The 24,195-nt window shown below is 47.3% G+C and overlaps 1 protein-coding gene across 1 annotated transcript; it reads left to right on the top strand.

Annotated features, from left to right (window-relative positions):
• Positions 1-23,039, top strand: LOC134488966 (cholinesterase-like). The gene is made up of 5 exons (XM_063291340.1): positions 1-277; positions 4,340-5,839; positions 6,780-6,937; positions 14,038-14,117; positions 22,708-23,039. The coding sequence occupies exons 2-4, from the start codon at positions 4,395-4,397 to the stop codon at positions 14,088-14,090; spliced, it is 1,656 nt and encodes a 551-aa protein (XP_063147410.1). The 5' UTR covers positions 1-277; positions 4,340-4,394; the 3' UTR covers positions 14,091-14,117; positions 22,708-23,039.
• The last annotated feature ends 1,156 nt before the right edge of the window (positions 23,040-24,195 follow it).

Below are 24,195 nucleotides of genomic sequence, written 5' to 3' on the forward strand. Positions count from 1 at the left end.
TGCTTTGCTCACAGGAAGAACATACCACCCTGGCCAGGGCCCTCATTCCTTTCTTCTCTCCCTCCTCTTGAGAAAAATCTGAATGAGTGTGTGAGAGGGGAAGGAAGCCAGGTCTTCTCGGGATGGGAGGTGTTTTAGGAGCCGTTTCAGGTAGCAGGCAGGCAGCAAACAGTACCAAAGGGCAGAAGGAGGAACAACAGGGGGGAAGTCCCCTTGGCTTTTCCCAGTGTTGCTGCACCAAAAAACAAGACGGCCTGCAGGGACAGAGCTGGGCTGGGTAAGACCTTGGAGAAATGGCATCTATCTTCTTCTGGAAGATGGACATTGAAAGAAAATGAAGAATAAAGTTTGGAGGGTTGGGGGTGGGGTGGGGGAAACAGCACTGCATGGGTGCTGATTAATGCATAGTTATCGTAACTGGACTGGGCTGGGCTGAGCAATGGAGAAATTCTCGTGCTCTGTATGAAGCTTGCTATGTGCCTGAGACCTCCTGGAAAGAGATGGCAGGCAGGGAAGGCAGATTATCTGGGAGTTAACTGACCAGGTAGACAATCACCTTTGTTATCCAGTTCCCCCTCCTCAACCCTGGTTGCCTTACAAGCTTACTTTAGTCTGTTGACGGAAGCCAGGTCAAGCCGAATGAAGCCTCCTCAGAGGTCAGAGGTGCAATCACCATACTTGTTCTCCTGTCCTCAGAATGTTTGCCCCATTTTTTTGGTCACCAGTTAAGGAAGAAAAGATGGTTGGTGGGTACCATCCAGAAGCTCCCTTCTGGTGGGGATTAATGGCAGATTAGATGTCTCTGAAGCAGCGGGGATGACATCGCAGCCCAGAATGGCCAGAGGGTGGATGCTGGCTGGTGAAATCTCTCCAGATCAAGGAGAGTTTGTGAGATAAGCCCATTTGTATTCCAGAGTTTGTAAGCCCAGCCGCTCTTCAGGAGTGAGCTGCAGGAATGAAAACTTTTGCGGTTGGCTCCTGGGTTGAGTGGCTGGGAGTCATGGGATTCCCTCTTTGCTCATGAGCATAGTTTTTATTCTTCTTGAAGATTCTACTACTGACATTCATACCCAGGAATGTTTAATGTTGTTAATGTTGCAGGAGGACCCCTTAGTCTTTGCCCTCTTAATCTCGTCTCTCTGGCATGTGCTCTTAACTAAAATGCAGTTTCCATTCCGAGAATAAGCAGAATTCAAGTGGTCAATGCCCTTGGTATGTACATAGTAGAAGGTTGTCTTCTCCCCAGTTGTTGTTTGTGTAGCTCCTGCTTTAGCACAGTAGCTGGTCCTGAGTTTGGGGAGTTGACTCTTAATGGGGTCTTCTAGAACAGTGTTTCCCAACTGTGGCCACTTGAAGATGTGTGGACTTCACCTCCCAGAATTCTCCAGCCAGCAAGCAAGCTGGCTGGAGAATTCTGGGAGGTGAAGTCCACACATCTTCAAGTGGCCACGGTTGGGAAACACTGTCCTAGAAGGATCTGTTTCAACTCCTATTCAATTCCCTTCAAATAAGCCTGCTGCCAAGTCTCCAACCAACTTGTGGGTGAAGCAGATCAGGGATGACTTCTCTCCCTGCAATTAGAAAGGTATTAAATATGAACACAGAAAAAAAACTTTACTTTACTGCTTGCATTAGAAAACCATTAACCATGCAGCTATACAAACAGCATCGCACAGGTACAAGAATAAGTTTAAATTCATTTTTGCTGATCTCAGTGGGTTTACTGAACTCAGCTTTGTGTCCTGAGAGGCTCACCCACAGCTAGTAGTCTTCTTAAAGGGGCAGCACATTTTAAAAATACAAGACATAATTAAAGAAACCCTCTCCCCTCTCTGTTGGCACAAAGCTCATAGCAAGCAACGATTTCTACAAAAAGGCTCCACAGAGTCGTTTTCCTCAGTCTCTCTCTCTCTCTCTTTGTGTTGGCTGCTTTCTCCTGGGTTGGGCCTACTGTTCTCTGGCCCATCTTAATCCAGTCTGCTCCTCCTTCTCCCAGTCCCTTAGCTATTAATTCTCCCGCCATCCCACCCAGCTAGTCCGCTGGGAAATTTCGTCACTGATGAAAGTTACCACTCTCGCTCCACCTTGATTGGCCAAACTACCTCTGATTTTCCTGAATTTGTTGCACCCCACAAGTGACCCATTGCCCCTTGATGGAAGAAAATCCTTGAGCAGTCTCCTTTTTACCTCTTGCTTGCTGGTCTATTTTTTTTTTTTTTACTTTAACTTAAAGTTTTGTAAGTTATTCCCTTTATCTTCTTAGGGCAGCCTTTCTCAACCTTCCAGCCCTGGAGGAACCCTTGAAATATGTTTCAGGCCTTGGGGAACCCTGGCACATTCAGGTTCAAATACAGGCCAGAAGTTACAAAATTATTACATTTGTTTCACGTGTAGGCCTGTATATGTGCATTAACAGTGTTCTTAAACTAAAAATAAAGAATGAAACTTACCTCTTTAATATGAAATTGCCCGAATTTGAAATAATTTTTTAAATAAATTGTGATCTTCCAGGGAACCCCTAGTCACCTCTTGAGGAACCCAAGGGTTCCATGGAACCCTGGTTGAGAAACCCTGATCTAGGCCACCTCTTCTAAGGCTAACCATTTTGTCTTGCTTCTACCATGGCTCTCAAGCTGACTTCTGCTCCTTTCCTTTCTCACCCATGCGTGTTCTGCACTCACAGCTTTATATCTTTCCTATCTCATCTACATTTTATTTGCCTTTCCTGTTTGAGACAGGCTCCCCACTTTCTAAAGGTCTCCAGTCCTGATTTCCTTACTGATTCCATGCTATCTAAAAAGCATCTTTATCTCTTCCTTAATCTTTATTTGCCTTGGTCTCTCAAGGATCCTACAGTATTTCCTTTGTTTCTGATTTCTTCCAGACTGGTGCAACCAGAACCCTAGAACTCGATTTCCTTTCTTCTCCTTTCAAATGCCTGCCAGTTTGGTGTTTGTTTTTATCCGTTCAATTGTGTCCAATTCTTGAAGACTGCCTGGACAGATCCCTGAAGTTTTCTTTGGCAAGGTTTTTCAGAAGTGGTTTGCCATTGCTCCTTCCTAGGGCTGAGAGAAAGTGACTGGCCCAAGGTCACCCAGCTGCCTTTGTGCCTAAGGCGGGATTCACCATCTCCTGGTTTCTAGCCTGGTGCCTTCACCACTACACCAGACTGGCTCTCCAGTTCGTTCCAGACCTTAATTCAACATCTACTTTTTTCCTTTTTGGTTGAGCAGCAGGAATCTCTGAGGAACAACATAGAGAAGACGTGGCCCCAAAAAGGAAGTCAAAATTCTGTTTTAGCATCAAAACATGATACTCCCCACCTCCCTCATTACTCTGTTTGGTGTTTTGGAAATTAATCTTGTATTTAGATGAATCTTCCTTGAAACAGGAAATGTTGGGGAGGGGTATGTAAGTTTGTGTGTGTTGTTAAGTGAGAATCATTAGGCCTTACTACTGTGTAAACTAAAAAGTAGGAATTCTTTACTCCAATGAGCAAAACAAGAAGATGTACTGTGCCAAAGGCCACAGCTTTGCTGAACAGCCACAGCTTATTTGCTAAAGAAGTTCAAGGTTGGTTAACTGAGTTGCACCTTTCAGCTGTCATGAAAGATTAACGTTTTTTTAGTTTTATAATTGCATTTCCTTTTTTCCTTTCTTTGGCAGTCTTTACTGGAAAGCCAGGACTGGATATTTCTTCTACATGAAGTGTCACAAACAATTACAACCAGTGTAGCCAGAGGTCTAGATCTAGGTGTATGATATATATTTACCGAATGTCCTACGATTGAGGACTCTCAGGTGTGCCTAAACATTTATTGTTTCATCTATTGGACAACTGCAAATGTTGGTTTATTTAAAACTTTGTTATGTCTCCAGGTTTGGCTGATCCACACTATGGACAGGATCCTTTGAGTTAAGCTTGATTTCTGATGACTTCATTGGCATGTCTGTGTAGTTTTCCCAGCAAAACTATGGAAGGGGTCACCCATTTCCTTCTCTGGAGACGGCTTTGCTGTTTCCCAGGCTAGCCCACAGCCTTACTGTTCCTGGAAGAATTCCCATCCTAACCAACCCCAACTCTGTTTGTCTTCTGAGGCTAGGTGCTGCCACATGCTGAACCCCACTGTCTAGGGCAGTGTTTCTCAGCCATTTTAAGATGTGTGGACTTCAAGTCCCAGAATACCCCAGCAGTGGGGTATTCTGGGACTTGAAGTCCACACATCTTAAAATGGCTAAGGTTGAGAAAGACTGGTCTAGTGATTAAAACTGATGGGCAAGATTTTACAGGGGGGTTTTTTTTGTCTCTCTCTCTCTCTCTCTTTCTCTGTTGCAACAGACCAGAGCCAAGATACAACTTTTAATCCTGCGTCATATTCTTTTCAACTGCTGCCATGTCTATTCTCCTCCCTGCATTCTTGGGCCTGTGCTTCTGCCAACTGATTTCCAGTGCCCCCACTGAAAATGACCCTGTGGTGGTCACCAGCAGTGGACCCATTAAAGGCGTGCGACTCCTAACTAGATCTGGTGCCGTAACTGCCTATCTAGGAGTTCCATATGCTGAGCCTCCAGTGGGGAAGCTGCGTTTCCAGAAACCTGTCCCACATCAACCCTGGAGTCACGTCTTGGAGGCCACCCGCTTTGGTAAAGCTTGTCACCAAAGGACCTCTTTTGGCTTTCCTTTTTCAAATATGTGGGTTGCCAGGATGCCACATTCCGAAGACTGTCTTTTCCTCAATATTTGGGTGCCTCACCCCCAGCCCTCCGTGCCAGTTCCTGTCCTCGTTTGGATCCATGGTGGAGGATTTATTGTTGGGGCAGGGTCTTTGGACTTATACAATGGGGCATCATTAGCTGCTACCGAGAATGTCATCGTGGCATCCATGAACTATCGGCTGGGGGTCTGGGGCTTTCTCTTCTTCCCACCAGAAGTCCCAGGGAATATGGGCTTATGGGACCAATATCTGTCTCTGAAGTGGCTGAAAGAGAATGCAGCAGTCTTTGGTGGAGATGTAGAAAAGCTGACTCTCATTGGTCACAGTGCTGGAGCAGCCTCGGTGGGACTGCACCTCCTCTCCCCTGTGAGCCAACCCCTTTTTGCTCGAGCTGTGCTCCAGAGTGGAGCCCCCAATGCACCTTGGGCTTCGGTGCCACCTGAGAAGGTCAAGCCAATGGCCCTTTATTTAGCTGGCTTCTTGAACTGCAGAAAAGGGAATCACAGTGCCGTGGTGAGCTGTCTCCAAAATAAGGAAGCTGTTATTTTTAAGAATTTCAGCTCTTTCTTCATACCCACCTCCGATGGGGATTTCCTTCCTGAAGATCCAAAGAGACTTCTACAGACAGGGATAATTCCAGCAAAACCACTACTTATAGGTGTTACAAGAGACGATGGCTCAGTCTTTATACCTAAAGTTCTGAGCTATGACAAAATTGTGACCTGGGAGCAGGTCTTACAAGGTATAAGCATCATATTAAAAAGTCATTTTGAAGAAGACGTTTTCAGGGCTGTAGCACTTAGGTACAATGAAGAGAACCATGGGCCAGTTCCGTACCGTCAGATCTTGGCCCGTCTTAGCAAAGATCACTATTTTGTGTGCCCACTAATTGACATTGCTGCAAGGATGGTAGCAGCTGGGAGCTCTGTATACACTTACTCCTTCAATCACCACATTTCTACCTCCATATGGCAAGAGTGGATGGGTGCAGCTCATGGAACCGAGGTCCCTTATCTCTTTGGAACCCACCCATCACTTCCAGGAATCAATCAATCAGATGCAGAAACCGACATGGTGCTAAGCCAACGGGTGATGCACTACTGGGCCCAGTTTGCCAGAAGTGGGTAAGGTAATCTTTTGAGATGCACTTAAGCACAGCACCAGGTCATTTTCTCCATAAACCTCGGCCTCTGATATTTGTATTAGATAGTATGGGGGTTAACGTGTTGGTCTTGGATCAGGAAGACTCAGTTCAGACCAACAATGGATAAGGAGCTCATGGGGTGACTTTGGGCCAGTCAGAAAGGGCCAGGTTGGGTGTGTCTCATCAGCAGCGGGAGGAAGACAGCAAAGGTCAGGTGGGAGCAGCAGGGGTGGTGGTGTGCAGAGTAGTGGGGCAGCCGTGCACAGGGTGGCAGAGTGCAGGGCAACAGGGCAGCGGGGATGGCAGGGGCAGCAGAGCACAAGGTGTTGGGGGTCGGGGGCAGCGGAGCTCAGGGCAGTCAAAAGGGCAGAGATGGGGGAGATAGGCAGGTTGGGGGAAGTTGAAGTGCACCCTACGGACATAAAGGCAGGCAGGCTGTCAAGCGCTCAAATTTTGATCATGTGACCACAGGGGCTCTGCAACAGCCATAACTTCAAGGACCAGTTATAAGTACCACTCGTTCAGCACCACTGTAACTTCGAACAGTTGCTGAAGGAATGGTCGTTAAGCAAGGACTACCTCTATATGTAGGAAGGCAAAATATAAATTAAAACAACCTAATCTTTGCAAAAAGCCCTGAGGCTGAAATGATAGACAGTTCGGCCAAAGTAAATTTTGGCTCACATCAACTTCTGTTCCCGAAGGACTGGGTAATAATGTGTTTCTCCAGGCGCTACGATCTGCCTTGTGGCTGACTTGCACCACTGAAAATAGTGATTTAAAAGCAAACAAAAATAATAACACTTGATAATGCTCAGTTCAGGAGACAATGTAAAGTTGGGATGTCAGTCATTCCATCCTTGGCCTTGCAGTTCAGTTTGGCTGTTCTCTGTAATATGATCATTTTATTTCCTTGACAGGAATCCCACCAAATCTGGTGAAGTTCAATGGCCACTTTACAACGCTACTGAGCAGAAGGTCTTCCATATCAGCACTGAGTCGCCTCGAATCATGCAGTTTTTGCCTCCTGAGCACTGCGGTTTTTTGGCAACCCACATTTATAATGCAACAGGCATTGGTGAGTTACTGTCATGCGCTGCCTACCTCTGAATAACGTTCAGACACTGGGTTGCAAAGCAGGCTCTGGTTTATTTCAGGATAGGTACAACGTTGTTAGAAAAAGCTGAGAGTGACAGGAGCGCGCCGGTGCGGGGTTTAAATACCCCGCGCCGGTCAGCGCCCCCTCGCTCTCGGTCACGTCACCCCCCTTTGTCCCATGCGTTGCCCTGCCATTGGTTGAGGGTTTCTAGGATCGCCCATCCTCAGGTTTTCATTCTTCTGCTGATTGCTTTCAGCTGGGCGATCCCCGTGGTATTGCTGCTGATGGCTTGGGTGGCTCCGTGATCCGTTTATCTATTGTTTGTTAGCCGTTAGTCGTTGTGGGTTGATGGCTACTTAACTTGTACCCCTTCACCTATTTCCTTGTCATTGTCATGAGTGCCATTGCGCTGATTACTTTAGCTCAACGGCACTCATGACATACTGCCCCCTTTCCGAATAGTGTTCTCCCCCGGGTTTCTGGGTTTCCCCCATGGAGCTGTCAAAACGCCATTTTTTTTTTTTTTTTTTTTTTTTTTTTCAAAGTTCCCGCCGGAGTAGTTGTCGCCCCTCCCTTTGCTCCTCCCTCTACCACGTGCCTTCCCAGGGTGTGTCCATGGTGCGCATGCTCGGGTTCTGACCTGGCGTGCGCATGCTCCAACCACACCCTGTTTGTTTGGCTCAGTTCGGCGAGGCGAGAGGCGTGGCTGGTCGGGTGCTGCTCAGCTCCAGGTAGGGCCCTTTTTTGCTTATTTGGAGTGCGTCGCCTTTGTTGTGTCTCCTGGGCGTTGCCCCCAGGTTGCCCTGTTGACTTGCTTGCCACTCCCCCGCGGCCAGGGGGCGGGGGGAGGGTGCTGGCGATCGTTTGTCACCACCCCGTGGGCCCGGGGCGGGGGGAGTGAGTCCCGGGGGGGGGAAGGTCCACCCAAGTCGCGGGCTTGGGGGGGGCCCCTTCCCTTGGGGCACGGGAGGCGGGGGGAGGCCTGCGGGGGGGGGGGTTGGTTTTGCTGACCTTGATTGCGGTTTGTCGGGGTATGCCCGGTGGAATGCTCTGGTCAGGTCAGGCGCTTTAACGTTGTGCGCCGCCACCCATTCCGGGTGGGGGAAGTGTTTCCACCTGACCATATAGTGTAGGGTTCCTCGTTGCTTGCGTGAGTCGAGGATGTCCCTTATCTCGAAGTGGTGTTGCCCGTCGATCATAAGCGGTGCGGGCTGAGGCGTGCTTGGGTGCCATCGGGAGGTGGTTGCCGGTTTTAGGAGGCTGGTGTGGAACACCGGGTGGAGCCTCCGGAGGTTGTGTGGCAGGTCCAGGCGTATTGCTACCGGGTTCACTATTTGCGTGACTCGGAACGGCCCGATGTACTTAGGCCCCAGTTTTTTCGAGGGTTGGGTTGACTTTAGGAACTTGGTGGAGAGATAGGCCATGTCCCCCGCCTGGAACGTCGGTTGTTGGCGCCGGTGCTTGTCGGCCTGCTCTTTGTAAGCAGCCTGTGCCTCCTTCAGCGCCGCCGTGATTACTGGCCATGCTTCCGCGATCTTCCGTCCCCAGTCGCTGGCGTCCACCTGGGGTTCCGGGGGTTGAGGTAGCTCCGGTATGGGGACGAAGTCGCGCCCCGAGACCACTTCGAACGGGGTTTTTCCCGTGCTCGTGTGGACGGCGTTGTTGTATGCGACTTCGGCGAACGGGAGCAGTTCAGCCCAGTCGTCCTGGTGGTAGTTCGTATAGGATCGTATAAATTGCTCTAAGGTGGCATTAAGAACCTCAGTGGCTCCGTCCGTCTGCGGATGCCAAGCCGTAGACAGGGCCTGTTGGGTCCCCGTCAGCTTCAAAAAGGCCCGCCAGAATTTGGAGGTGAACTGTGTGCCCCTGTCGGTCACCACACGTGCGGGACATCCGTGTAGCCTGTACACGTGGATGAGGAAGAGTTTGGCTAGTTGTTGTGAGGATGGGACTGACGTGCAGGGGATGAAGTGGGCCTGCTTTGAGAAGTAGTCCTTCACCACCCAAATGGCCGTTTTCTTCTGGCTGGGTGGGAGGTCCACTATAAAATCCATAGAGATTTCCTCCCATGGGCGGGAGGGTTCTGCCACCCGTTGCAATAGCCCCGCGGGTTTGCCTGGTGCCCGTTTGGCCCGAGCGCACGTTGGGCAGGACGCCACGTAGGTTTTTACGTCTCGCCTGAGCGCGGGCCACCAGAATTGCCGCCGTGTTAGGTGTAGGGTCTTGAGGAACCCAAAGTGTCCCGCTTGCTTGGCGTCGTGTGACCTATGCAAGATCGCCTGGCGTTGCGAGTCCGGGACGTAGATTCTGCCTTCCCCCCATGCTAGGTCTTGCGCCATCGTTACCTTGTCGGGGTTTGCCAGGAACCAGGGGTCGGTTTTGAGGGCGGCGGCGAGGTCCGTGCGCATTCCCCCTGGTAGTTGCGGTTGCCTTCTTTCCGTCGCCGGTTGTCCCGCCGTCGGCTGCGCCGTAGCGTCGAGCTGCCTCCGTGCGCCGCTTCGGGTGGTCACGGCCATCCCCAGTTGCGAGGCGGATAGGACCGTCCCAATGGTGTCTGGGGCGGGCTCTTCGTCTTGGGGCAGCCGGGAGAGGGCGTCGGCCAGGAAGTTCTTCTTGCCCGGCATGAACTTCAACTGGAAATCAAAGCGGCTGAAGAATTGTGCCCATCGGACCTGTTTTGGGCTAAGGCGTCTAGGCGTTCGTAGGGCCTCGAGGTTCCGGTGGTCCGTCCAGACCTCGAATGGTTGGGTGGCTCCCTCGAGTAGGTGACGCCATGTTTCTAGTGCCGATTTCACCGCAAAGGCTTCTTTCTCCCAGACGTGCCATCGCCTCTCTGTCTCGGAGAACTTCCTTGACAGGTAGGCGCATGGTTTCAGGAGCCCCGTGGAGTCTTTTTGTAGGAGGATGGCTCCCAGGGAGAAGTCTGAGGCGTCGGCTTGGACCACGAACGGCCGTTCTGGGTCCGGGTGCGCGAGGATTGGCTCCGTCGTGAACAGCGCTTTCAGCTTGTCGAATGCGGTCTGGCACGCGGGAGTCCAATTCAGCACTGTGCCTGGGTTCTTGGCGCGTCTGGTGTCCCCCACCCCTTTGGTTTTGAGGAGGTCCGTTAAGGGTAGGGCTATCTCAGCGAACCCCCGGGCGAAGGACCTGTAGAAATTCGCGAATCCCAGGAAGCTCTGTAGTTGCCGTCTGTTGCGGGGCCGCTCCCAGTTTAGTACCGCTTCGACTTTTGCGGGGTCCATCTCGATGCCGTCCCCGGAGATTCGATACCCCAAATAGTCTAGGCGGTCTTTGTGAAACTCGCACTTTGTGGGCTTTGCATAGAGCTGCGCCCTTCTGAGCTTGTCGAGGACTTGCCTGACTAAGGTTACGTGTTCCTCGTATGTTTTTGTGTAAATAAGGACGTCGTCGATGTAGACCAGGACCCCTTTAAACAGATGTTCATGCAGTACCTCATTGATGAGCTGCATGAACACCCCAGGGGCCCCCGCGAGTCCGAAGGGCAGTACCTTGTACTGGAAAGCGCCTAGGGGGCAGTTGAACGCCGTCTTCCATTCGTCCCCCTCCCTGATTCGGATGCGATAGTACGCCTCGCGCAGGTCCAATTTGGAAAAGACTTTGCCCGTGGACAGGTGGGCGAGCATGTCCTTCACCAGGGGTAAGGGGTATTTGTTGGACAGGGAAGCCGCGTTTAGGCCCCGGTAGTCGGTACAGAGCCGTAGGGTCCCGTCTTTCTTCTCCCGGAATAGGACGGGGGCTCCGACCGGTGAGCATGCTGGCTCTATAAATCCCCTGTCTAGGTTTTTATCGATGAACTCCCGGAGGGTTGCCATCTCCTTCGGGGTCATCGAATAGATCTTTGGTCTAGGTAGGGGGACGTCGGGCAGTAGGTCGATTCGGCAATCCGTCTTGCGGTGGGGGGGTAGTTGGTCTGCCTCTGCTTCTCCGAAGACCTCGGAGAAGTCGGCGTATTGTTCCGGGAGGTCTGCAGTGGTAGCGGCGTTGTCTTGTGTGGTCGCCTCCGCTCGTCCTACCGTGGGGTTGCTTTTGCCAGCTGGTACTGGTGCTCGATACTCGCCGTCGCCGAATGTGAAGGTGCGGGTCGCCCAGTTGATCCGCGGGTTGTTTTTCGCGAGCCATGGCATCCCCAGGACTGCAATGGGCCGTCCGATGGGCGTGACTACGAACGATGTGCGCTCGGTGTGAGTGCCCATTTGCAGGGTGACCGGCTCGGTTTGTAGCGTGGCTGGTTTCCCCCCCGCTGTGGAGCCGTCCAGCTGGTGGAATGCCAGCGGCGTGGGGAGGGGGAAGCAGCGGAGTTCGAGTTTGGCGACTAGGTCGGGGTGGATAAGGTTTTTTGAGCACCCCGAGTCCACTAGTGCCGCGGCCGTGGTGGCTCCGTTGCCGGCCGAGAGTTGAATTGCTGCCAATATTACGGAGCTTTTGTCGTTTCGTTGAGGTGGTTCGCGTTGCTGTCCCGCCGCCTGCCTCGCCACGCGTTTCAGGGCAAGCGGGGAGCATTTCCCGCCGGCTGGTCGGGGTCGGTATTGTCCTCTTCTCCCCAGTAAGCGTCCCAGCCCTCTTCCGGTGTCGCTGTGGCCACGGTCATTCGGCGGTGAGGGGGCGGCCCCGGGTTGGGTGGTTTGGGGCTAATTTTCGGGGCGGGCTTGGGCGCGCTGGTCGGCGGTCGGTTGGCGAAGCAGTCCGCCGTCTTGTGCCCTAATTTGCCACACCTCCCGCAGGGCTCCCGGTTGAACTTCTTTTTAGGGTATATGGGGCCGGCCATCCCCCCGTGTGGTGCGGGTACCTTTTTCCCGACGTAGTTTGTGTCTTCCGTGGTTGTCATAAGGAAGGTGCGGTGCGCGTGTTCGGCTTTCCCCGCGAGGTGGATCCACCCGTGTAACGTTTCTGGGTCGTCGCGGTAGAGGGCCCATTGGAGAACGTCGCGGTTGAGCCCCTTTTTGAAGATTTCCAGCAGGGTGGTCTCAGACCAGTCGCAGACCTTTCCCGCGAGGGCTTTGAACTCCAGGGCGTAGTCAGGGACCGTGCGTGCGCCCTGTTTAAGTCTCTGGAGTGCGCTTTTCGCCCGTACTTTGGCTAGGGGGTCTTCGAAATAGTTTTTCATCTCGTTGATGAAAGCAGGGAAGGTGGCGAGGGCGGGGGAGCTGGACTCGTACAGTTGGACGTACCAGTCCGCCGCCCTGTCTTGGAGTTTGATTGCCACGGCGCCGATCTTGTCGGCCTCGGAGTCATAGGAGTGTCCGTGCCTCCCCATGAACTCCCTAGCGTTGGTGACGAAAAACGAGAGTTTTGAGGGGGTCCCATCGAAGAAGATGGGGAAGTCCTTTGGGGCCCGGGCGTTTTGCGCGGCCCCGCCTCTCGCTTCCCGGGATGTGGTGTCGGCCGCCTGTGCCGTCTGCTGGCTTTCCGCTGGCTCGTGTGGGTTCGGTGCTTCGCTCGGGGTGTGGGCTTGTGCGGGGACGTCATTGGGTGGCGCGGGGGGCATAAGCGCCTGGAGCATGGTCCGGAGTTCCGTCAGCTGAGCCCGCATGGCCGCGAGTTCAGCTCGTGCCTCCTCGTCCACAGCCCGCACCGCCGCTGGGGCCGGTTCCGTTGGCGCGTCCTCGGGGGGGGGGGGTTCATCGTCCCTCCGCCGCGGGTCCGCTTCCTCCTCCGTCTGATGGGTGTCTCCGTCGTCCTCCTCCGTGTCGAGCACCGTGGGGCTGTCGCTCCACGCCCGTTGCTGGGGTGCGATGTGGGGCGCGGGGTCCTCCGCTGGTTTCGGAAGTCGTGCTGCTCCCTCCCGCGGTCGGGTTGCCTCCGTCGCCATCTCCCCTTGGGGTTGGAGCTGAGGCTCGGGTCGGGTGGGGCGGGCGTCCATGGCTCCGGGAGTCCGCGGTGCCTCTGGCCTCGGTCGGTCCTCCTCTGTCTCTTGCCGCGCGGCTCGCCCTCCTTGCCCGCGCCGTTCCGGCCTCATCTTGCTGGTCTTCTCGCCGTCTACTCCTCCCGCGGCTCGTTGTCGTCCGGTGGGGCTCGGCGAGGCTGAGTTTATGACTCTCAGCTTTATGTCATGCGCTGCCTACCTCTGAATAACGTTCAGACACTGGGTTGCAAAGCAGGCTCTGGTTTATTTCAGGATAGGTACAACGTTGTTAGAAAAAGCTGAGAGTGACAGGAGCGCGCCGGTGCGGGGTTTAAATACCCCGCGCCGGTCAGCGCCCCCTCGCTCTCGGTCACGTCACCCCCCTTTGTCCCATGCGTTGCCCTGCCATTGGTTGAGGGTTTCTAGGATCGCCCATCCTCAGGTTTTCATTCTTCTGCTGATTGCTTTCAGCTGGGCGATCCCCGTGGTATTGCTGCTGATGGCTTGGGTGGCTCCGTGATCCGTTTATCTATTGTTTGTTAGCCGTTAGTCGTTGTGGGTTGATGGCTACTTAACTTGTACCCCTTCACCTATTTCCTTGTCATTGTCATGAGTGCCATTGCGCTGATTACTTTAGCTCAACGGCACTCATGACAGTTACTGCTCCATTCCCATATGGCAACCAAAATCACTTCACACCATCCATTTTTTAATTCCTAACAAATGGAGTTGCCAAAGATGCATTCAGCATCAGTGGGCCCCCAGAATTGGGTATTCTAGTGTTGTGGGTATTTTGGCACATATCACTAGCCTTATGCCACTGATGGTATAAATCTGAATGTTTTGGATTTTGACTTGATTAAAACTTGAGTGGCTTGAAAATGGACAAGGCAGTTGTATCATTTTCAGTAAGGTGATGTTACACTGATGTTTTCTGCAGAATATTTGTAGAAGGGAAACTCCAATGAACTCTGGTGTATCTGTATAATTACTACATAAATTGTGGAATCACCCACAGTTATACAGCAGTGGCTCCAGTAGTTTGTTTTGTTTTGTTTTGTTTTGTTTTGTTTTGTTTTAATTTAATTTAATTTAATTTAATTTAATTTAATTTAATTTAATTTAATTTAATTTAATTTAATTTAATTTAATTTAATTGTTTTATTTTATTTTGTTTTGTTTTATTTTGTTTTATTTATTATTTTCCCTTTTCCAGATGCAGCCCAAGGAGATGCTGCATCATTGAGTCAAACAAAAGACAAGAACTGACCAGAAATGAATGAAAGGAATTCTCAGGCAAGTTTACTGTGGTGGATGGAGGGTGTGTGTATGAGTGAAAATAAAGGAGATATATGGAGAACACCTGAAAGTGGATGTGAATTGAGAGGATTTGCTTAAAAATCATAAATAAAGGAGTGATGGAGATTGCAGGTACATGGCTTTGAGTAGAATAGTCTCAACCCCCTTTGAGTGACAAATCCCCTCTGTCCATTTATGGATGTGTTAGAATGTACATTAGACATTGTTGGGTCATTGGGCATATCGACAACAGAATGTAAAGCCTCCTTGAACTCAAGTTTGATTATTTCATAGTCACATCCATGTAGTTTTCCGTGGAGGTGACTTGCTATTGCTTTCTTCCAAGATGCTTTTTCAGTCTCATACTCTGGTCTATATCTCTGATATTTCTTGTTGATCTTCCATCCAAGCACTAATCATACGTGATCCTGCTAAGGTCAGGATCAGCTAAGGTCAGCTAGATGCTGCTACCTAGCTGGGCTAAAGGCTCCCTTAAGTGCTGAACCCTTGGTGACTTCATGGACACATAAGGGTTTTTTTTATAACAATATGGGCATGGTTTGTCATTGCCTTCTTTCCTAATTTTTTTTTCCAGTTTCCCTGTCTAGTCTATAGTCCTGGGATTCCCTGGTGATCTTCCATCCAACTTCTAACAAGGTTCAGTCTGGATTAGTTTTTTTTTCTGAGAACAACATTCTTCACGCATTTTTTGAACATATATTTCAAAGTTTTCTGAAGAAAAGCCTCAGCCTCCCTTCTTCTGGGTTTGCATAAACACATAATTAGAACAGAATCTATTCAAGCATCCCAGTTTGAAAAATCTGTGTTTTGTACCCTGCTGTATTCTAATAGATTCTGTAGCACTCTTTACCACCACTGCTAAAATAGCTCAGTAGTTAAATTATTTGCTTGGGACAGACAAGGTTGCTCATTTAAGCCCAGCAGAAACTTTTTAAAAAAAAATTCTTCTCTATAGTAGCTAGTTTTCTCCCAGGACTTTTTTTTTTTTAAATAAGTCCAGGGATCTACTATTTTATCAGTTGCCTGAGGCAGAAGAGTTTCACCAGGCAACCTTCTATATGCTAAGGAAAAACCTTAACCACTGTGCTATTTCAGGTTCTATACCGAAAGTGAACTATAGAACCTGTAGGTATAAGAGTGGTGTTTCCTCTGCAAAGTAGATAATGAACGGTTGAGTTAGCCTGCAACAAACTGAAGCATCCGTTTGGGACTTTATCCCAAATGGAGAAGAACATGTGAGTGACATAATAGGGAAAAGTATATTTCAGAAGTGGAACAGAGAAATTGCTTTGAAGGTGAGTGTGAAAGTAATAGATGGCCAGCAGAAATGATACCGGCAGAAATGATGCCAGATCGTTCTTACGCAAAGGTCAGAGTGCACAGAATTATAGAGCTGGACGCTCAGCTTCCTCACAGGAAGCTATCTATTCCATTAGTTTACAATTCCTTCCAATATCTAAGTTCTATCTCCTTTTCTATAGTTTCAACCTACTGCTTCTGGACCTGTCCTCCTGAGCAGCAGAGAACAAGTCTGCTAACAACCTTTTAGATATTTGAAGACTGCTATCGTATCTTCCTTCAATCTTCTCTTCTGCAGGCTAGACGTACCCAGTTTGTTTAGCCATCCACCATGTAGCAGCCCTCCTCTGAAGGACTTTTTTTTGTCAGGCTCAGCCCAAGAATGACAAGTAACCAATCCAGCCAAACTTCAGTTATTTGCTTAGACAGAATCTTGCCAGATTAAAGCTACTGTACTCTGACCCAGGGGGAAATAACCTGGGAGGCTCTAGGGCGGGGCTCCTCTGAATCTCTTTGTCTTCCCACGTTCCAGCTCCAGGCTGTGTTGCCTCTTGTCTCGCTCCCCTCCTTCGAACGTGCTCCCTCCTTCCTGAAAACCAGCTGCATTACTGTAGTCCATCACATCACCTCCCCCTTCCTAGACACATTCCATCACATTTTTAGATGGCACTGAGGTGGCAGAACTGGACACAGTATTCCAAATAGGGCCCGACCAAGGCCGAGTAGAATGGGACAATTACTTCTTGAAATCTGCTCTTAATGTATCCCAAAATAGCATTTGCATCACCCTTTGTTCTCTTCCTCCACCTACGCAGGAGAGCCCCCACGTTGGCAAATGCCATTTGACCTTGAAAACTCTCCCTCCAGATCTCAGTTGTGTGGGTTTTGGTTACTCAGTAATGCAGAAAAGGCCCATTTTAAGCCCTTCTTCATCAGCAACTTCAAGTACCATTTAGACCTCTGGAAAAAAAAATTTATGGCCCAGGCTCAAAAGAATAAATGACACATATCAATGGCTTTCAAACAGATAATTGTCAGAAACTTAGCAAGGTGGGGGCGAACCCCAAACACAGCTTGGGACGAGGGGAAAAAACAGCAGGCATGAGTTCAGAAAGTTCAGCCAATAAATAGATCAGAGCTGGAACTAAACTCAGCGGAAAGGTGGCTTCCTCTAGTAGTCCCAGCAATTGCAATTAGAAGGAGACAGGCTTGCCTCAAGCTATATATCTAGGGTTGATGGGAAGTAGTATACACTCGCTTCCTCTTTCTCTGATGGCCTCAGGAAGTAGCATGTAGTAGATCCCCTCTGCTAGTTTTTCTTCACCTTCTGAAGCAGTGTTTCTCAACCTCTGTAACTTTAAGCCGTGCGGACTTCAACTCCCAGAATTCCCCCAGCCAGCATGCTGGCTGGGGGAATTCTGGGAGTTGAAGTCCGCACGGCTTAAAATTATGGAGGTTGAGAAACACCGTTCTAAAGTGAGTGTTGGTGAGTGTGGAAGTTTGAGCTCCTCATGTAATCTGCCGTAGAGGAACCAGACGGAAGACCTCCATCCAGACCGTCAAGATTGTTTCCAGCTTTTAAGAATAACTTCTGTTCTCTTGCTTCCTCCTCTTTGTTTGATTGTTACACCTTTTATTCTCATGTGTTCATTTTAAGATATTATCAGCCAATTTGGGATCAAGCTCTAGATACCCTGATAGCTTTAAAAATGTCTCGGGGGATCTCCTTTCTGCTGGAAAACTGCTTTCTGCTTCTGGCAGGTGGCCATAAGGATGCTCCAGGGTAACTAGTGTGGTCTGGTAGAATGATCCAGTAAGATCATTCCAGACTACAGAGATTTGGTTATGTCTTATTTTTGTAATATTGGTTCAGGACAGAATAATATAGCCAATGGTGGCCCCTGGATGTCTGAGCACTTGCCCAGAACTCAAGAAGTGAGAAAGGGATCTCAGAGCCATGTTACATTAAGGTCTGAGACGTCTGGCTTCAAAAGCCCCTGTCTCTAGAGGCAGCAGGACAAAATTCTCTTCAAGTCTTTACTTATTGGTAGGCCCTATAAATGGCACTTCCATTATGTTAGCTGTACCTCTGGGCTGGTGACTTCAGAGGAATTCTTCCTCACATAAAAATAGGCACAGACCCTGAAGAACTCCACTTAGATCCTAATGGCCATGATAAGCTGCCCAGGAGGAAGGACCAAGGGCTAAATCCCTCCTCCAGCTTTTGCTTGGTAAGCAGGCTGTCTGCTCTGTGGCATCTTAGAAGAAGGTCACCATGCGGAGAGTCCTTCACCTCACAACTTGCACTTGCCTTGGCCTTGCACTCATAGGTAGGTCCTTGCTCAGTCTAAGCTAAACTAGCGCACTCTACGTTTTCAGGCCTTCAAATTGTTCTTGACTCCTGGCAACTACAAGGGACTGGTCCATGCAGTTTTCTTGTCAAGATTTGTGAAATTGGTTTGCTGTTGCCTTATTCTTCTTGGGGCTGAGAGAGAGTGACTGTCCCAGGGTCACCCACTTCATGCCTAAGGGAGGACTAGAACTCACAGTCACCTGGCTTCTAGTCCAGTGCCTTTAACCACTACACTGGGCTCTCTGTCTCATTTCAAACTGGCCAGCAATTTGGCTTACTTCCAGGTTGCTTCAATTTGAGTTTAAGCCTGGGTCTGCTCCCACATCAAGCTCCCCCATCTCCTCGCTCCTGTTCCCCAGCCCCTTCCTCCTGTTTCCCCACCCACTTACAAGTTTAATGCTAGCAGCGTGGTGTGGATGCAGCAGCAAGAATGCATTGCAAGCCAAGGATGGGAAGGAAGGTCTATTGTCTCTATACCTTCCCCTAACCAGCTCTTGGGCTGGCAATCCAGGGCAATCAGCATAAAAAAGAGGGAAGGGGGATGTCTCCATCCTCTCTGTTGCTTGGATGAACCTCTGTGGCACGCAAGCTTTTCCAAGGATAAAAGCAATTGGATTAGAAGATGGGTTGGTGGGAATGTGATGATCATTTTGGTCTGTCTGGGATTAGGACAGGAGGGGATCTCCAGCCCTCCCCACATTTGGATTCCAATCTAAATGTATAAGAAGGATGTGAGGACATAATGTGCACCACATATTTGAACCCCCAAGTCTTCTATTTTTAACAATAAAACAGAGTTATTGAGCAAGATCTAGCCTAGCTAGGAGTGCCTAGCTTCCAGAAACCTCTTTGGGGTGATCATTGTAAAGCAGCATAGTCTTTTTAGGATCCTGAGAGACCAGGGGGAGGGGAAAATGTTCATTTGAGCCCCCTCCCCAATCTTTTCCCTGTTTCATTTTCTGAAAGTGTAATTTTTCTCCACTTTTTCTCAGTGAAATTTTTAAAAAGTTAAATAGGAATATCTGGGGAAACCCAGAACAAAACTCTTGGTTTTATCATTTAACAAATATGTTGTATTGCCTTGAATGAAAATGCTTAATCCACATGATAATTTCAAATATATCGTACTTTGGGTATGATTAGGGGCAGTTACTGCCAAGATTCTTCTCTGTGGATCCTTTTACCACAAGCTCATCCAGGAGGCTTGAGACCTCACACAATTTATTCAATGAAGTTGAGCTTAACCTTGCCAAAAAAGAACTTTCAGCTAAACAAAAGTTAGGGGAGAGATAATTTGATTAGGAGAAGAAGGTGAATCCACCTGTTAACTTAGAGGAGGGGTTTTTAAGAGGAAGGAACATAAATCAGTAGGGGGACACAGAAAATGATCAGTTTAGGATGGTAATCTTTGAGACCGAGTTTTGATGTAACAGTTAAAAGGCACCAGAGTAGAAACCAGGAGACCATGAGTTCTAGTCCTGCCTTAGGCATGAAGCTAACTGGGGGACCTTGGGCCAGTCCCTTTCTCTCAGCCCCAGGAAGAAGAAGACAAGGGTAAACCACTTCTGAAAATCTTCCCAAGTATGGGCTTGTCCAGGCTATTGCCAGGAGTCCAGATAACGCAAAGCCCCCCACCCCTTGGCAAAAAGGTGAACTTTCCAGCAGTGATTGTCTTTTCCCACCCTAGCTTCCGTGAACAATGTTACATGATGATGAAGCATTACTCTAATGCAGGGTTGCCATGGCTGGCTGGGGAATTCTGGGAGTTGAAGTCCACACATCTTAAAGTGGCCAAGGTTGAGAAACACTGCTCTAATGCAAGCTTCTGATCAAAAAGTGTGGTGGCAGGAAGCCACAAGCTTTACTTAGTCACTTTCATACTTGAGAGCTTTGGAAAAAATACAGCTGCTGGTGACTCCCATTTCCAGCCCTCAGAAAGTTGCTTTACCTAGGCTGTAATTCTGGAGGGCTTGTGGCCACCAAGAAATGGCTGCCTTCATCCATCAGCCATCTTCAAGAAGAGTGATTCCCTTTTACAGCTGATACATGCAATAACATTCCAAAAAGTAGAAAAACCGTGAGACCCTAATATAAAACAGATACTGTAGTTTCTTATCACCAAACCAGCTGAGTTGTGTGTTTCTGCCCTTGCAGCTTATAGTCTGAAGTGCCACTACTGTGTTCGGGAAGATCCCAGGAAAGGCTGCAGTAAGAAAGAGAATATATGCTTTCCAAAAGATAACAACAAATGCATTGCAATCCAAGTTTTTTCCCGTAAGTTGAAATCTTGTAGAAGAGCTGTGTTCCGATGTTGCAAAGAATAACAATGATCGAGGATGCTGAGTACAGTTACAAAGGGTGCCTTAAGGAAGAGTAAGAATCGGTACATCTGCTGCAGAACGTATTTGAAATTTTTTTGCTTTATTTGGCATCCATTGTTGTTTTTCGCTTCAGGCTTTCTATCACTTATCTCTACATACCTTTCTTTGGTGATTTGACCTTTTTTTTTAACCTCCCCTAGGTATCCTTTTTGTTTTCAGATCTTTACTAAAATTCTTGCATAGCCATGCTGACTTCTCTTGTTTTCCATTCAGTCCTCCACTGGAATAGTTTACAGTTGTATTTTAGTATTTCCTTTTGTAGGAACTTCCATCCATCTTGAGTTCTTTTTCCTTTAGCTTCTCCTTCCATGGAATACCATTTATCATTGCTCTGAGTTTATTAAAATCTGCTTTCTGAAAGTCCAAGATATGCATTCAGTCATACCCTACTTTAATTTATCTTACAGTTAAGAACTACATCATGCTATGGTCATTTTCCCCAAAGAAAATTTGTTTCTACTTCCTTAATTAAGTCTTATCTATTTGTTAGTGGTCAGCTGAAATCTAGGTTAGAAAGGCTCTATTGAGAGAAACATGCCACATTTCTTCAAAGAAAGTATTATTGATTTTGGTGAGATTCTGGTGATATCTAATCAGTGAGATTTTGGTGATATCTAATCAGACTTTCAGGGAAAAAATGGGACTAAAATTAAATATAAAGAAGTCCAAACTACAGGTAGTCCTCGCTTAATGACCACAATTGGGACTGGAATTTCAGTTGCTAAGCAAAATGGTCATTAAGTGAATCAGACCTGATTTTTCAACCTTTTTTGCTGTGGTTGTTAAGCAAATCATGCAGTTCCCCATTGATTTTGCTTGCCAGAAGCCGGCCGGGAAGGTTGAAAATGGCTATCACGTGACCACAGGATGCTGCGACGCTCATAAATGCAAACTGGTTGCCAAGCACCCGAATCGTGATCACATGACCGCAGGGATGCTGCGACAGTCATAAATGCAAACTGGTTGCCAAGCGCGCAAATTGTGATCACGTGACCACAGGGACGCTGCAACGGTTGTAAGTGTGAGGACCGGTCGTAAGTCAGTTTTTTCAGCACCGTTGTAAGTCTGAACTGTTACTGAACAAATGGTTGTTAAGCAAGGACTGCCTGTAATGGCAACAGGTACAACAACCAGCCTTAGAACTGATAATGAAGATATTGAAGTGGTAGATAGCTTCTGCCTTTTAGGACAAAACACCGAATGCTTTTGCTGCATTATGTCTTGTAGCAGTGCTACAACATCCCTTTAGTCGCTTGATTACTTAATTAAAAGTGTGTGTGTGTGTGTGTGTGCGCGCACGCATGCATGTATCAAGGAAGATGCATTTGTGCCCATGTCCTGTTGATAGATTTCCTGTTGGTTTTGATGGACCTGGGGGAAACAGACCTATGAACCAGCAAGGCTAATCTCCCACTGAAGCTTGAAACTGGTACACCATCAAAGATTTAGTACGAACATGTTGCATTATTAATTACAATGGCAGACAATTTATATGCTTTTTAGTTTGATCTTTATTATAGTAGACAAAAATGTATAGAATAGTAATAGGAAGGAAATAATTAAATAAATGTTATCTTTGGTGGGGGAAGTTGATTAGGAGGTTTACAGTATATATACATTTTTTTTCCTTTTAACATAAAGGGAAGGAACAACTGTATTTAGTGATTTTTACACTGTGCCAATGGAATGGTTTATAGAAATAATATGATTTTGGTTTAATATAGAGTAAGGGGTTGATTATGGAATATTGTTGTATATCCTTGCTGTTAAAAGTCAGAAGTCACCTCTTTATGTAACTTTAAAAAAAAAATTCTCTTGTGCTGCCACACTTTTTTTGTTTTCTTTTTTTTCTTCGTGGCTTTTTGCTTTTCTGTAGTTTTTATCTTTGTCTTAAATCTAATAAAATCCTTGTAAAAAAAGATTTAGTACGAGCACATCCTCTTTTTCAAATTATGGAACTATCAGACCCCCAGACATGATACCTTGTTTACACTTTTTTGTTGAACAGGCTTCCCTCTGCTTTGCTAGCTGGTCAGTTCAGCACAATTCTATTAAATGAAATACTTCCTTCTTCTGGAATAAAGGTAACCAAAGCAGTTGACCACATTTTTTAATATTACATGTTGGATGGAGAATCCATAGAGAGGTTGCATCTCCCTTTATTAAGAACTTCAGCTGGAGGAGACACCAACATTTTGGCATCTTTTCTGCTTCTTCATCCAAATGTAAAGTGTCTGTAAGTCATACACTTAAAAATATACATATTCAATCCATATTAGGCAGAACTACCTTTGGGGTTCTCTGTTATTTTAATTGCATTCTTACTTTTGTATCGATTTCTTGTGCAGTATCATCTTCTATGGTCCTGGTTGTATTAAAATCTATTGATCCAGGATTGCAATAAATTCTGCCCTTATTAGCGATACATTGCAGATGCCTTTGTGTCCTTACTATCAATTCTGAAAATATCCAAAGAGTTGTCAGTGACATCTCATCTTCTTTCCCTTTCTCTCCTGTTTTTTTTTTTTTGCAGAAAACAAACTCAAATACAGAATGGAAGGCTGTTCTGCTAGCGTTAAAGACTGTGCACGAAGAAGGCGCAAGAAATTCGGCTACGTTATGGAAGTCACTTGCTGCATCAAGGATCTGTGTAACCACTCAAAGAAAGATATTTGACAGCTGTTTTTTTTAAGGACTCTCATGCTCAGAAATTTGCCTTTTCTCTGTGGGTCTGTATAGAAGGGCCCCTGAGCAGATGCAAATTTCATTTCTATTTCCAGTAAGGAAATGCACTCGTGCTACCTTGCTCGTATAAAATGAAGGAGAAATGTATTATTATACAGTATAATATTAATATTTTTATTTTAAAAATAAAAAATTATCACAGCCTTTACCTCCCTATCCAGTATTCCATACATAAGTAGACTCCATCCTTGCAATATATATATATATATATATAAATATATATATAAATACATTTCTATCTCCCACCAGTGACACTTTTCATGCTAAATTCTCTCCCACAGCATTTCAATTTTCTTTCCGGGTGTTTACTTTCCATCTCTCTCCTCCACTTCAACATTGCTCTGTTGAGCCATCACCATTCCAAGAAGTTAATTATAAACATCTTCCAGTCCAGAAGGCTTTCTTCAATAAAGATCTTAAAAGTGGCTACTTTAAGCAAAGAGGAACACATTCAGTAGACTACTACTAGGGCTAGTCCATTCTTTTAATGAACAATGAGAGGTAAGGGTTAAGTAAATAGGTGGCTGTCTTCTTCTTTCCATACATCCTCTCTATATCATTGATATCTATTTTCTGAAAATTATCCAAAATAATAGAACAGACTGTTGCTGAGATCCCATCTGTATGTCTTGCCAGAAAACTGGAGTCCAAGTTCAGGTGGTTTTGATTGACTTTATCACAAAGTAGGACCCAAATTGCTTATACTATGCCATTGTAAGTTGCCTAAGTTGTGTAGGTATGTACGTCACTGGAGGTTTTGAACCAGAATTCTGCAGGAGTGGAAGTGACTTCATCTTTGAAATACTAGTTAAGATTGTAGATATAGGCACTGCTGGACACCTCTCAAGAGCACCATTCCTGCAGATGGCCAGATTTCCTGCATCTCTCTCATGGTCAGCAAGATCAGGTTATTTATGGAGCCAGTAAGAGCCCATCCAGACATATACAATTCGCATCTTTGTTCTCGGAGACAGAAACTGTTGCATACTGCAGTATGAATGGCAGAGACTTCCTGAAATTCCTGCCTAATCGTACTGATGTGTCAGATAAGAAACTAGTTTTTCCTCTTTATAGTTTAAACCAAAAGGTTATCAGGCAGATATTAATTTATTCACAGAGGCTTAGGTGGTACATATGGGTTTAATATGGCTACAAGAGGACTGATGCTACTTTACAGTTCAACGCTGCTTTATGTTACGCCATTGCAAAACTTTAGTATAGGCATACCTTGGAGATGTTGCATGTTCCACGGCAATGTTGGGGTTTCCCAGTGCAT

Source organism: Candoia aspera, chromosome 2, assembly GCF_035149785.1.
Source record: "Candoia aspera isolate rCanAsp1 chromosome 2, rCanAsp1.hap2, whole genome shotgun sequence".
Lineage (NCBI taxonomy): Eukaryota > Metazoa > Chordata > Lepidosauria > Squamata > Boidae > Candoia > Candoia aspera.